This window comes from Pholcus phalangioides, unplaced genomic scaffold, assembly GCF_987345545.1.
Source record: "Pholcus phalangioides strain wild (caught in Gottingen) unplaced genomic scaffold, Ppha-v1.0 ptg000004l_1, whole genome shotgun sequence".
NCBI lineage: Eukaryota > Metazoa > Arthropoda > Arachnida > Araneae > Pholcidae > Pholcus > Pholcus phalangioides.
This window is the reverse complement of record NW_028301597.1, coordinates 20,866,792-20,881,408: the sequence shown is the minus strand read 5'-3', so window position 1 is coordinate 20,881,408 and position 14,617 is coordinate 20,866,792. Positions and strand designations below refer to the sequence as shown.

At 37.7% G+C, this 14,617-nt stretch overlaps 1 protein-coding gene and 1 long non-coding RNA gene across 2 annotated transcripts in view; one reads left to right on the top strand and one right to left on the bottom strand.

Moving 5' to 3' along the window:
- The window catches only part of LOC149086738 (uncharacterized), a 67,397-nt gene extending 63,420 nt beyond the window's left edge, over positions 1-3,977 (bottom strand). The window contains exon 1 of the mRNA XM_089231092.1: positions 2,216-3,977. Within this exon, the coding sequence (XP_089087218.1) occupies positions 2,216-2,543 (328 nt within the window). The 5' untranslated portion in view covers positions 2,544-3,977. The remainder of the gene's footprint in view (positions 1-2,215) is intronic.
- Positions 3,978-4,680: 703 nt separating this feature from the next.
- The window catches only part of LOC149086737 (uncharacterized), a 76,794-nt gene continuing 66,857 nt past the window's right edge, over positions 4,681-14,617 (top strand). Inside the window, exon 1 of the long non-coding RNA XR_016192566.1 lies at positions 4,681-4,947. This is a non-coding gene — a long non-coding RNA (uncharacterized LOC149086737). The remainder of the gene's footprint in view (positions 4,948-14,617) is intronic.

Sequence of the window (14,617 nt, the reverse complement as noted above, 5' to 3'; positions counted from 1 at the left end):
ACCCGTATTTGCAAGCGTGCCGGGAAATTAAGATTACACACACACACAGATTCTGGAAAATTCTTAAATATTTTTATCCTAAAAATCCATATAATTAGCTGAATGCATACAGTGGTTCTTCTTAAATCTCGCTTTTCCCGGCATGCCGGGAACGGGTCAGACCCCAAAATTCAAAAAGCTGGTGCCTCTTGAGTTTTGGGACATGTCAGCTAATGCGGGGGTTTACGGTGTATACTTGGTACACATTTACATTACATTTATTATTTATTCATGTTAACTAATTCTTATTTATGTTCTGTTGTGAGTTTCGAGAACGACAATAACACGTTTATATAATATAGGTGTTACGGTAAATGTGATAAATCGGTGAATATCTATAATCACCGGTTAATTATGCATAATCTCGAATCGTTTTGGTAAGTTTGATAAATTTTCCTAACTTTTCTTACTTTTACCGTTGATTATGCATAATTCTCTAATGAAGCTGGTAAATATGGAAGAAATCACACGGAAATGCCACTTAAATTCAACCACTTAGTTTCTTCGGTACATGATGGCATATTTTGCCATAAGAATTAAATGAAAATAATTTTTATCAGAATAGAAGATAAATTACAATGCCTTTTTTATGTTAGCTTTCGTCACGTTTATCAACATTTTTAAACACAATCAACATCACCGATCGAATCCATCTTCCTAGACCGAAGTTTGAACACGCAGAATATCCGGTAAGTTTAATTATGTAATTCATTGACGACTCATCATATTTACGAATAAGACCATTTGATGAATTCGCAAAAATTATCAAACTTACCAAAATGGTTGGTGATTATGCATAATGATAATCGATTTTGAATAATCAATGGATTTATCACATTCACCATGACATAGCCCATCAACGCTACATTAAAACGGCATTCAATTATAAATAACTACTTGTGATATCATAATATTTAAACTAATTGGGAACTAATATTGAAAATAAATTTTGGTATATTTTACAGCCCTCATTTCGCTGAAAATATTCAAGTGGATTACAAGGTATGATTCAACTGAATACCCTTTCAAGATAGGGTCACCTCGTCATCTATTATTTGAGAATATACAGAAATGCTGAGAAAAATATCCATAGGAAACATTTTGAGCATGCAACTAAATGCAAATTAACACAAATAATTTAAGAAAATTTCAGGATTGATGAAAGCAAATTTAACCTAATGAGAGAAGTAATTCCCGCAAACTAATTAAAATTTAAGAATTGATGAATTAGAAATAACCGAAAGATGGCAAGAATGAAAATTCAGAATTAACTGCAGAAAGAATTTTAGAACTAATTAAAATTCAGAACCAATCAAATAAATAATTCCAGAGGTTACGAAAATTTAGAACTAATTAAAGAAACAATTCTAGAGTTGATGAAAATTCAGAATTAACGGTAGAAAATTTTTTAGAATCTATGAAAACTCAGAATTAACGGAACAAATATAGTCCCCCTCCAGAACTAATTAAAATTCATAACCAAAGAATGAACTAATTCCAGAATTCAGAAAAAATTCAGAAATAACGGGGGGAAAAATTCCTTAGTTGATGAAAAATTAATAATTAATGAAATTAATAATGTGTGCCGCAACTGATGAAAACTCAGAATTAACGGCGTAATAGAATTCCAGAACTGATGAAATTCAGGATTAATGCAAGAAATAATTTAAGAAATTGGTAAAAGCCTCCAATAATTTACCGTCGAGTGTTGGGGGACTCGCAAAGCACGGGGCCCCGGTTCGACCGCACTTGTCGCACACCTTTGACGCGATTCTGTTTGAAGTTTGATTGCTTTCAACAGTGAACCCTCGCTACAATGATTCTCGATATAACGATAAATCCCTCAACTACAAAAAATTTTCAAGTATTGTTTGGAAATGTCTATACTCTAATGTTAAACTGTTCCCTCTTGGTAAAACGGTAATCCCTGTACAACGATATTTTTGTTGGTCCTCAGAGTATCGTTATATCGAGTTTTCATTATATATATGGAATTAATATTATGATACTGTCATGCTGGCTGTGGAGGAGATGCTTAGAAAATTTATTCGTTAAAATAATGACCACATGTTGGTGCCGCCACAGTTAGGAACCACGTGTAAACATTGTGCAAGGGTTATTGTAACTAAAATAAAAATTTATGAAAATCGCAATATTTGATAAGTTGCTGACTTACCTTGCGGTTGTTTACGTGTGGTCTTCTTCTCCTTCATCCAGGGATATTCCGGGACACCCACGCCGGGTGGATAGCCACCGTTGGCCTTGTTGTTGTTGGTCGTCCGCGGTGGCGAGCCGTCCGCCGGTGGCTGCTGCTGCTGCGGCTGGGCCACGACGGCTGCTGGCCCAGGCTGTGGTGCCAGGGGCGGTAAAGAAGACGCGGCGCTCCCGTCGTTGATTGATGACCCGGGGCCATAGCCGTCGTTAACGTGAGGAAGGCCCGTCATAAATTCTGCCATGGACGGCTGGCTGTTGATAAATCCACTCTCCATAACACCGCTCTCCATAACTCCTCTCCTTGATGATGATGATGATGATACTACATTTATATATACTTATCTAATAAATATATATTTATATGGCCGCTTTTTTTTTTTTTGTGCGTTGACAGAAAAAGATGAATTAAAAATCAGAGTAACACGGATACTCCTCTCCTTTCATAGATGAGATACTTTCGGATGGTAGTATAAAATTCTTTGACATCATTTCATTCAACTTTTTTGAATTAAACTTGGAAAAAAGTCCTTTTTCACTAGTAATTATTCCATTGATGTTCAGTATTTCCAGCTTGATTTTCGACATCAAGCAAAAATTACTACACTAAATGCCAATATCACACAAGTAAAACTCCGTTGCACTTGACTTACATGATAATTCTGTAAAAATATCTAAAGTGTGAAACCACCTTCCTTCACTAAAATATCTGAGAATCATTCAGTGAATCACGAACGTTTCTTCATGATTCCCTCAAAAAAAAAAAAATCACATCTTTTCTGGGTTTTCTCTCTTCTATTCAGTCATGATGGATCCACTTTCTTTAATTAATCACTTTGACGAAGAAACGTAACCATGGTCTTTGCGATTTTTTTTTTCCTATCAGATAATCCTCTTTATATTTACCACGTTGTTTTATCACTTGTTAACACATCTCTCTTCTCGCTTCCCTTTTTTTGATTCAATGTTTTCTTAATGGCTTGTAAATGAGTATCCAACAAAGCAGTCATCAATTTTTCCTTTTTGCAAATCGAAAAAAAAAGAGATGGGACGAGGAGAGAGAGAGAAAAAAAAAAATTAATTAGAAATGTAATTGAAACGTTTTTGTTCTCCACATTAATTGACGATCGTCACGATTCTTCATAGGATTCAAAGACTTGCAACAACAAAAAAAGTGTCTCTCAGGAGAAGGACCTCACAAAAAAGACATTGATTCTCTTATATCCTTTTTTTTTTCCTCTCGAATCTGGACAGTACAAGAAAAAAAAAACATTTAAGGTACAAAAAAAAAATTTTTTTTTTCGTTATTTTTCTTAACAACACGAGGACCGCTGTTGGCGAACTTTTCCTATTGCTGTATAAACCTCCTCACGTGCTTACTTACACTACTACGAGCACTGTTGCCTACCTTCGCTTTACTCCTTATGAGTGATGACACAAGACTCCTTCGTTGAAAAACGCGTGAAGATTCATTGAGAGCGAGGAAGAGAGAGAGAGAGAGAGTTATAGAGAGTGAAAAGAGAAAGAGAGGAGAGGAGAGGAGAGAGAGAGAAAGAGTTCTATGCTTTTCAACCGAGGCGCTTGTGGCCAGCTCCTCCCGTGAGCCCCACAGCTTCACAATTCCAAAAGATTGATAACAAAATCCCGACCATTGCTGGGTTGAACCACGTGACCGACCGGCAACCAATAGCGAAGCGGCATCGAGCTAGAGTCGTCGGTCGTATATACCGGGAGCAAGTAGGAGTTAGCACGGGGCCGCGCGCAAGACAGAGAGCAAAAGAGAACACCAACAACACACACACACACACACAACACGCACCGACAGTGGAGAGAGAAGAGAAGACACAACTTCTCAAGAAACATCACGAATGAATCTTCTTGAGAAAAGGAGGGGTGGAGGGGGAAAAAAAACCTCTCTGTGACGAAAAACTGGCACAATCTTTCTTCTCTTCAACAAGGAAAATATCACACACACACTCATTTTTTTAGAATTTTTTTAACTATAACGCCCTTTTCAACGCTTATTCGTCTCGGTAAATTTATATTATGTTACTGTGGTACTTGGAGAGGATTTTTATTAAGAGAAGGGGAGAGAGAGAGTGAAAAAATGTGTTTTTCTCCGCTCTTGTGGCAGTAGTAGAGAAGAGAGATGCCGTGTTTATAAAAGATCATCACATAACACTAAGCAGTGGCGGCGAGTGAGAAATCGTTTCGTAGCGGCGGTGAATTACGAGCCTTTCTGCGAGCGAGAAGCACGTACACCTTATTTTTCAAAGGCTGTCAAGCTAAAGTAATGACTCGCTCGCGTATCATCAGTCTTTGCTAGTCAGAAAACGAGGGGGAGAGAGAGAGAGAGTGAGAGGCCGTGTGAGGCTCTCTCTCTCTCTCTTCTCTTATCCACAGTGGACTGCCGCATCATTAGTCGGCTAGCTACCGCTTGAGATAGTTGCTTTTGTGTGTTCCTATGCCCTGATATAATATTTGACCGAACATATTTCATACATTAAAAAACAAAAATATATGTATTACAAGTAAAATATCAATATCACCACGCTGAATTTTGATTGTGCGCCCGATATACGACTTCCGATGTAGTGTTAACTACTGACTTACTGACTATAGAACCCACACTACATAGTCTTTTATTAATTTGTTTTGTGGTTGAAGTGTCTGATTGGTGAGAAGATCGTCTACCAGGTAAGATGCTTTTCTAGAAAAAATTAGGCTTAACGCGAGTCACATTTGGAGCCGGATTAAGCTAATGAAATATAACTGGGTTTCTCAACCTATGGTCCCCAGACCAGAGGTTGACCGCAACGAGGGCACTGGTGGTCCGCCGGCGGACTTGATAATTCGGTTCTATAACTTGAATAGAAAATTCTTCAATTGTTTTAATTGATATTAGTGTGATTGATATCCATATGGATGAAAATAAAAATTTTATATTCATGCTTAAGTTCCCATTCCCCATCAAGGAATGTGTGGGAAATTTGCGATCCTAAATGCGAGATGTCACTAATTTTAGCCAAAACAAATGTTAGACGACTAATTTGCTAATTACTGCTAAAATAAGTGAAGAGTGGGGAGGGGACAATAAAGGGCTGTTACAAACCGCAGCAAACAACAAAAATGTATTTCATGAAAAAGACCTTCAAATGATTAGATTACTATATTTAATTGAAAAAAATAAGGGCGGGGGGGGGGACACGGGGATCTTTTAAATTAGGTAAAATGTGGGACGTCGCCAATTGTCATCAAAAATGTTGTCATAGTCTTCGAAATCCCCAATCGTAGTTAAGATCGCTGAAAAATTCATGAAAAGAAGCGTTGGGCCTGACAAATGTGTGAGATGAATTTAATGCCATAATTATCATAATAATTATGAAAACGCTGTTTATTTATGATTTTAGTAAAGATTACAAATTAAAATAAGTATCATTGAAAAAACTGGATAAAGCTATAAAAATGTTCCGAATAACTAAAAATATAGGAATGTTCCGGTACGGGACACAAGAGGTCCGAAGAATTGTTTCATACAGTTTACTGGTCCTTGGGTTCAGAAAGGTTAAGAAGCACTGTAATATAGACCAGTGATGGACAACTTTTTTTGAAGCGAACCAAAAAACAAGAAGAAAAAAATTTTTGTGGATCCCCCTCCGGACATTGATTCAAAATTGGAATTTTTATGCTTAGAAAATGAAATGGGGGAATGCGGCGTATACTTTGAAGACGTTTTCATTGCAAATGAGAGACAATGCGACTGTGAAAAATCTATAAGGTTTCAATAACTTTAAGTATATTTTTATTGCATGTGTTTACCACATTTGTTTGCACATACGCAAAAGTTTTTAAATCAATTTCTATTTATATTCTCATGACTGTGTTTTTCGTGTTTTCCATATGCGAAAAAAGGACACCCCCCCCCCCCCCGTTAAATAGTTTTTTTTAAAAAAACACTGAAATCGAAAATGTCTATACTGTTATTTAGCGATCTGTAGTGGGAATCAATCAACGTATTGACAGTACGTTGTACGATATACTATGTAAGTAGGCTATATCCACATTTTCACTAATGTGTTGTTTCCTAGGAAAAAAGTTACCACGAGGTTGCGTCACTAAATGTAAACAAAAAACGCAATGACTCTAGGATAGTAGCACTATCCTAGAGGAACCTTCTTTGTTCCACTGACCCTTTGTATATAATAATAAAAAGCAGTTTCCCCCCACTGACTCTTCTACAAAATAATATTCAGTATATACCAATGTAAAATAATGAGTAAATTGTTTTTTCTCATTCAAAGCTCACACTGACTCCCTGAAGTCTCTGAACTCCCTGAAAAAAAATGCGATTCCTAAGCATCAGTTTCAGTATGCATTCTCCGAATTCAGCATGCATAATGCTTGTAAATATGCATCAGTAGGCAAGTGGTGTTGCGGTATAGAAAATTAATTAGACAGTGGAGAAACAAATAATAAATGTAAGAACATTGTAGTTTTCATTCGTATGTATCAGCATGTTTAGTGTTAGCATAATAGTAATAATAACGCCTATAATACAGTGCATATTCGGAGTACAGTTATGCTCGAATCATATTATCATTTAAGTTAAATAAACGTTTGTTTCCCTTGTAACGTTAATCATCCTTGCATGAATCCATTTTCATCAAAGTACATCTTCGCGATGTGTGTGTCAATATTCGTGATATTGCATAGTAGAGTACAGAGCTTTGTTCTACATAAATTTCATTAGGTCATTATATAAAGGATCGTCGGAACGATCGTTCCAAAACACATCGCCATGAGCTGCCCGAACAATCACAATCAATAATTAAGATTCATTCTCTTATTAATGCTCCATAAATCCAGTTTTTTTCCTCAGACCTCAGAAATGTAACGTGAAATTTTCCTCTTTCAGTTTTATTCATCTTTTCTGCTATTTTAAAAATAGTAATTTACTTGATTCCTTAAAAATCTCTACCTCTAATTTTTATAACACATTTCATTCGAATCCACGGTAATATTCTTTGACACAACCCTTGTCTATACCAGTTACATATTTCTTAGCTGTGACAGGATTTATGCAATGCACTAAACTGGTTAATTTACGATGCGTCGATCATTGTGATTATGTACTTTTGGATTTGTCGTCCGTTATTTTCTTCAGAAACTTGAAATTTGAGTACCATTTTTTTTACCATAGTTCAAATAAATAGAAAAAAAGAAAAAATATCATCGTTTTTCGTAGATATTATTCGTTCACATTAATCACGACAATTTACAAGGACTTTTCAATTTATTAATGCTCTAAAAGTGATTAGCAGTATTATGTACTATTCTATTGTGCCGTAAACCACGAAAACAACAGCTACAACTAATAACAAGTAATAATAAGTACTACAACTAATAATAAGTAATCATATTATTTAACTTATATAAGGAGAAATGCAAAAACTACACAACATTCATTCTTATTTGCTGGAAACATTCAATTTGTTAGAATATACATATCGCTAATCAAATTGTTCAAGAGGGGAAAAAAAGATCCTCGATATTATCAATCAGTTTATTGCAGAAACTTATTTTACCGTTAAATTCATAGCTTGACATATATGCAAAAGGTCCTTAAAACAACGTTCATCACTGCAGTCAGTTTGAAGATAAAAATTCAGAATGGCCTTTGCACATGTGAGGTCATATTCTTTCTTCCCATTTTGTGTTTTGAATTTGCTGGCAGATCTCCCAATTAACGACAACGACTCTTTGTTTGTTACAGAGCATGTGAGACTGTGATTTCGCTAATTTGTTAAAACGTTTTGTTTGCATTCATTTTTATTTATTTAATTTTTTTTGCCCTTGAAGTTTGCAACGAGAATTTTCTTCTTACCATAGTTTGAATCACAAAGAAGATAGTTATACGGTGGGGTGCTCGATACCCTCGGAAATTTGTGGCATGGGTCTGAGCAGTTTTGCCATCAGTCAAAAAATTTTCGAACTACATTCCTCATCAAAAACTAGAAACTGAGCTTAAACAATCAGAATTAATTTTAGCCATTATGTAGATGACCACACGTCCCGCATTTTCTGGGACATTCCCGGATTTTCACGTAATTTAATAATAGACAACTGAAAAAAGACTGACACAGAAATTATTTTAAAAAAAAGACCTTTTTTAACAACTAGCGGCTAGATGGGTATTTTCTTAAACTAAATGGCCGAAAAAAAGACAAGATCTTGTTGGAAAATAACTAAGTTCGCAACACTGCGTCTGAGCACCCCAAAACTGATTCAGAAATTGAATTTTCCACTATTACACGAGCACCCGCAGATTCAAAACACGTTCAGGAGCCCCTGAGATCTTTTGGTTACTCACATGCTTACACGCACTCTGTAGGACCTAGATAATATGTGAGTGTGTGCATGAGACTGACCCAGAGAGCAAGAAACCACATCAGTGAGTCACCAAAAGATTTTGATTTAGGTACACTCATTCTCTAGGTCACTCTTTTGATCACCACTGACCTGCCCCCCACACTCTCTGCGTAACTCTATCAATCACTCACTCACCTGGCACTTCTTCTCTTTTGGCCACTCACCGACTTAAACTCTCACTGTCTAGGAAAGTCGCGTCCGAATTGGGGATACTGTGGGTGCTCGAGCACGCACGGAACTTTGTAGAATGGGTCCGAGCATTTCCAGAATTGGTTCAGAAATCAAAATTTCCAACATTAAACTCAAGACAAGCTCCTATAGGATCGAAGCACTTCTGACGCTCCTGTGGTTATATATATTCGAACATACCTCAGAAGAAAGTAGAAGTTTAAGTGGAAGCGTCTACAATCATTCAATCTATTATTCGAAATTCTTTCTTTTATTTTGCTTTGATTGAACTAAGTTTTGATAAATCGCCATTCATTTATGATTGTATTAACAAAAGTGAGGATAAACTATACAAATCACCGTGGGTGCTCGAGCATGCACAGCAATCCCGGCTCCGACGCCACTGTAAACACTCCATTCAAGGATAAGTCTAGTTTCAGCATATGGCATTGCCATATGGGTGCTCGGGACTAGAATAAAAGCTGAAGACCCCACCCCCTTCCTGGTCATGGTACGAGTCGGAGTCTTCTTAAAATTAATGTTTTATTCTGAGCGTGAAAAGTTAACCACAGTACCTTTATTTTCTTGGTAGTTGAAGCAAATACGTTTTTTTCCCCGTTAAACTTACCGTTATGTTGATTTAGCATTTTTGAACATTCGAATTCGTTGAAAGAGTGACTTTCCGCGATATTTTCGATGTGTTTAGCCTGTCAGTTTTTAGATCTAGATCTCAATTGCCAGTAGTGTCTTTTTTTTTAAATTTAAAAAAAATAAAGCACCTCTGAACGTGTGTTGGAAATATCATGTCAGCGTCTATCACAAAGGAAAAAGAGCTAGAAAGATTCTATCTCGCAACACGAGAAGTAAAATACGAAATGTCTCGTACCATAGAAACGCGGGAATGTGTATTCGGTGTAACTAAAATTGGCCTAGGCGGGGGGAACTAGTGACGGGCTTCAAAAACAGCTCTTCACCCAAATACGAAGTAGTCGTAGATCGCATTGATAAGTTGGTGGAAGGCCCAAGTCAAAGCTGTCAGTAAAATCTCAGCGCAAACTTCAACCCCATGCCGAGTGGCACCCAAGAAATGCTTGACGTTTTTCTGACACAACAATAGAGAGGATGAGCTGAAGCAGCCCTATTGGGACACCGTCACTGTCAGCAACGTATTTTTCTAATCCCGAAGGAGCGAGATACTATAATACACAGATAGATACAAGGATGTGCTTTTAAAGCAGATATTGAATGATATAAGTACTACGTATACGGTATGTTGTCGTTACTTCGCGCAGTACTTCGCAGTTACTATACGAAGCTTGACATGGTGGATAGTCCAATCCATCCCCCGAAATGTGAATGACAACGGCCATAAAGAAGTAGAGTTATGAGTTTAGACTGCGAAGTTTTATACGTCCGGAAGTGCTGATCATTCTATAAACCGACTCAGTGGTACTCTCGGATCAATATTCATAAAATTACGGAGATAGATACACTCGATTCCCGTTTTAACGAATATACTCTATAGAGAAAAAATCTCATTTTAACAGAAAATTTTCTAATCCCTAGATAAGTTTACATAGGAACAATGTAAAAATATGGAATTCCTTTATAACAAAATTTCGTTATAACGAAGTGATTTCTCCGGTCTCTTGGAGTGCATTACAATGGATTCGGCTGCATGTGGTACGAATTAAATTAATGGATCTCTATTGTCGAGTATAAAAATCAGTTTTCCAAACTTATTTTTCTCAGCGCCTCCATTCTCTGAAAAAAAAAATCGGAGCGTTCCCTTTTTGAGCTAAACCATAGGATAATAATGAACCTGTGCTTGGGATTTGGCAAATCCCAGGCGCAGGGTCATCATGGTAACCAAAAAAATTGGAATTGGTACCTAAAATTTTCTTTGTGTAGTTACTAAATTGCAGGCTGCGAGCAACTCAAAATTTTTGGAATTTATAGCAGCTTATTAAGCCAACATGAAAGCACTATACCCGAAAAAAATCATTATTTATTCAAAATACTATTTACTCAAAAGAAGCATTATTATGAACCCTTTCCTTCGGGTAAAAATTTTTGGCGCCTAGATTTTTTTGCTGTTTGTCCAGCCCTGCCATACAGTACATACTTGCAGCGTCCTCTACTCCGACAAACCAGTCACGGCCCAGGCTCTGTCCCTCCAGGGATATAAGCCTTTTACCCTTGCGGGTTGGGTCGCGCTGGGGAGGAAGCGTCCTCTACTGTCCCTGGTCTGTTCCAGTGATTTCCCGGATGGTGGGGAAAGTGATGTTACCTAGTTTGTAAAACACCGAAATAAATAAAGTAAATACTAATCATGTGAGAACGAAACTATGTTGGTCCGTAGTTTGCTAATAGATGCAAACTTTGCAATAGTCAGCAACAATGTCAATAATGGTTGGTAACAATGATATCTGAACACTGTCTGAGGTATCAGTTTCAAATTTTAATGATCAGTAAAAAATAACTGAGGAAAATTATTTCAAAAAGCGATGGATTGTCAATAGCATTAGTTTTACGAAAAAAGTTTTACAAAACTGATTACGCAAGATTGTAGAGAAGGGCCATGGATTCGTAGAGGATCCCTGACCATGGATCAGAGAATTCCCACTTTTTCTTTTCTCTTTCACGGTATACATTGAGTGAGATTTGAATGAGTCTTAAATATTACGCGGCACCTTCTGCTTAGTCTCGAGGCACTTCAACGGCACTTTAAAGGCATCGTTATGCACTGGTTGCTCGTAACTCTCTGATACTACATCGATATACATTTATCTCCAAAATATCTCGCAGCACTGAACTTTTATTGATCTCTCGGGGTGTCTCGGTCCCCTGGCTGGGAACCATTGCTTCGGCACAGTCTTCCAAATTTTTCTGTCTCATCCCCGTCTTTTCGAAAAAAAGAAAAATTGTTCCCATCGCCCAGAGTCTTCTTACCACATGCCCCCCCCCCCCCCAGAGTACGGCCCGGGCCTCCAGTGCATTAAGGTCTTTGCTAATGATAAGATCAGGCAGAATAATTTTTTAGAACGAGTATATAAATTGATGAACCGTACTTGAACCAACAAGATAGAAGGGCCCAGAACATCACTCTGGCTGGGGACCCATGATGCTTTTAAGACGGCCGGGTCATCTTCCCCTGAAACACGTACTGAACCAACACATACTATGAAATGTTACACCTATAGATTTTATGGCCCCCCCACAAGAGTGGGTCTGACAGGACCCTGGAGCCCGGGACGATTCTCATAATTTTTTTTGTTTTTTCACGCTCCAAATTAACTATAGAGGGGGCCGTGGAAATTCCGGCCGGGGGGGGACCCACCAAAAGTCTCAGCCTAGGGGGCCCTGCTCCAGGATGTGGGCGCCTTGTATCCCCCTAATCCATACGATCGTCCTGTATGGGAACAATGCTTTTTAGCAGCGGTTCTCAACCGGTGCTCAGCGGATCCCTTGGAATCCACGGTTGATCGAGGAAAATAAAATAATTCAGTAAGTTTGATAAATAAATTAAATAAGAGGCCCAGTGCTCCACCATACAATTTATACAGGGTGTCCGATCTTATCATTCCCCAATGGCTATTTCCTGAACCATTGGTTTCACAAACAACTTCCAATTAGAAAAAATATTTCAAGTGAAATCACACCCATCATCTTAAAGGCCTTTGAAATAAAAAAACTATTGATAAGAAAGTTACAAAAATCTACATTTTTAATTTATACTGACCTTTAACTTTCAATCAGAAAGTTGTTGCCCTGTGTTCCTGGGTTTCTAAGTGCAATATTATTTATAATCAACTTTACAGAATATCCAGGGTCGTCAATGCTGAAATGAAAAGCTTTTAAGGTGGCAGGATATATCGTCGTTGCCGCTTATAGGGTTAATTATAATGATCACACATAATACCTAAGATTTTTACTTTTTATTAGGAAAGTTAGTGCCCTCTATTGGGACAAGAGAGAATAAAAATAAAATAATTAAGTGTACGTAAGGCCGATACTTACTACAAGATTCATTTCATTAAAAGACTGGTTATTTGTGTGGAGATGAAGATTACAAGGAAGAAAATTCATCACTGCCCCCACGGGGACTCGAACCCCAGACGAGTGCTCTACCATCTAAGCTATGGAAGCAAACAGAATGTTTCACCCTTGGAGCGTATACAAGCGAGAGACCGGGGTTCGAGTCCCCGTGGGGGCAGATGAATTTTCTTCCTCGTAATCTTCATCTCCACACAAATAACCAGTCTCTCAATGAATCTTGTATTGGCAAGTGGAAGAAAGAACATTTCTAAATGCAATATTCGTGGAGATATGTGAATTCAAAAAACGGAGAAAAGTTGGGAAAGAACAGCATAAACTAACGGAGAACGCGGAACGCATCATCTTTCGCTTATTTATGCTGTTCTTTCTCAACTTTTCTGTGAGATTCTCGAATTCAAATATCCCAGCGAATATTGCGCTCAGAAACATGGATTTTTTTTTTCTATTGACTTCAGGAGAGACCGGGCAACAACTTTCTAATTGAAAGTTAGAGGATGAGAGGACCGTATAAAAATTTAAATATTGTAACATTTTTATCAATAATTTTTTTCATCTGAACTGCATTTGAGATGATGCGCGACATCATTTGAAAAAAAAAAAAAATTCTAATTGAAAGTGTTGTTTCTAAAACTAACGGTTCAGCAAATATCCGTTCGACAACGATAGGAGTGGCAACCCTATATACTCATAAAAGGGGATCCACGAGCCAAAAAAGGTTGAGATCCGCTGCTTTAGAGCGAACTATTAGCTGAATGAAAAGTCGATCAAAAGAAGAGTTACAATATTTTTTGTTTCATCATAACTTATGACTTGTAAGTTCATCTTTCGGCTCTTCATTGCACACGGACAAGTACGAATGGTAAGACATTCATCTCGCAAGCAACCGTCTGCCCCGACAAACATCATCGTCATTTATGGTGCCATCATAAGTTTACGTAGTCTATCGCAAATGTCAGATTAATATCTTGAGCTCTTGTGTGTTAGTTCGGCAAGTCATCATCGCGTCACTATTTCATTAATTCCAATGCAAACGAACGTATCTTTTGACAGATGACGAAAGGGCGGAAGAGTCATTCGCTGCTGCGAAAGGGCGAACAGAAGTGAAGTGGGCTGAGCTAATGAACCTTAATCAGGTCGGAAACAGAATAGGGAACCTTGTCAAGTATTCCAAGGATTTTATTAATGGATACAAACAATCAAAACACACACTTGTACGAGCTGCAGAACTGGTCGCTCGTTGCTTGTGTGTGACTCTCTCACGCATCTTATCGACTATGTAGGATATAGTGACACAGATTTCACCAAAATGTTATCAACAAACACACTTACTGTCCTTCGTAAAACTGTTAATAGACATGGTTACTTTTTATAGATATGCTAACAGTATATCTTTCGACTAGTAATTAGTAGAGATGGAAATATTGCTTTGGTTGCATATTTACAAAATATATTCTCGATCCAGGCACTTTCTGTACAGGCTGCTACAAATTGTTTGCACAGTGGATGTCTCTGTAACCGTTGAGTTTAGAAACACTTACCAGTGCCATAACTAGCCATTCCTGCGCAAGGATTTGCATTTAGGCCCCTTCTGACCCATTCTTGGGCCCAGAGCCCAGAATGGGCCTAAACGGATCATTCTACTCCCCCCCCCCCCCGTCCAAATGGTCTCTCTGCGGTGCACCTCTTGCACCTGCTTAGTTACGGCACTGAA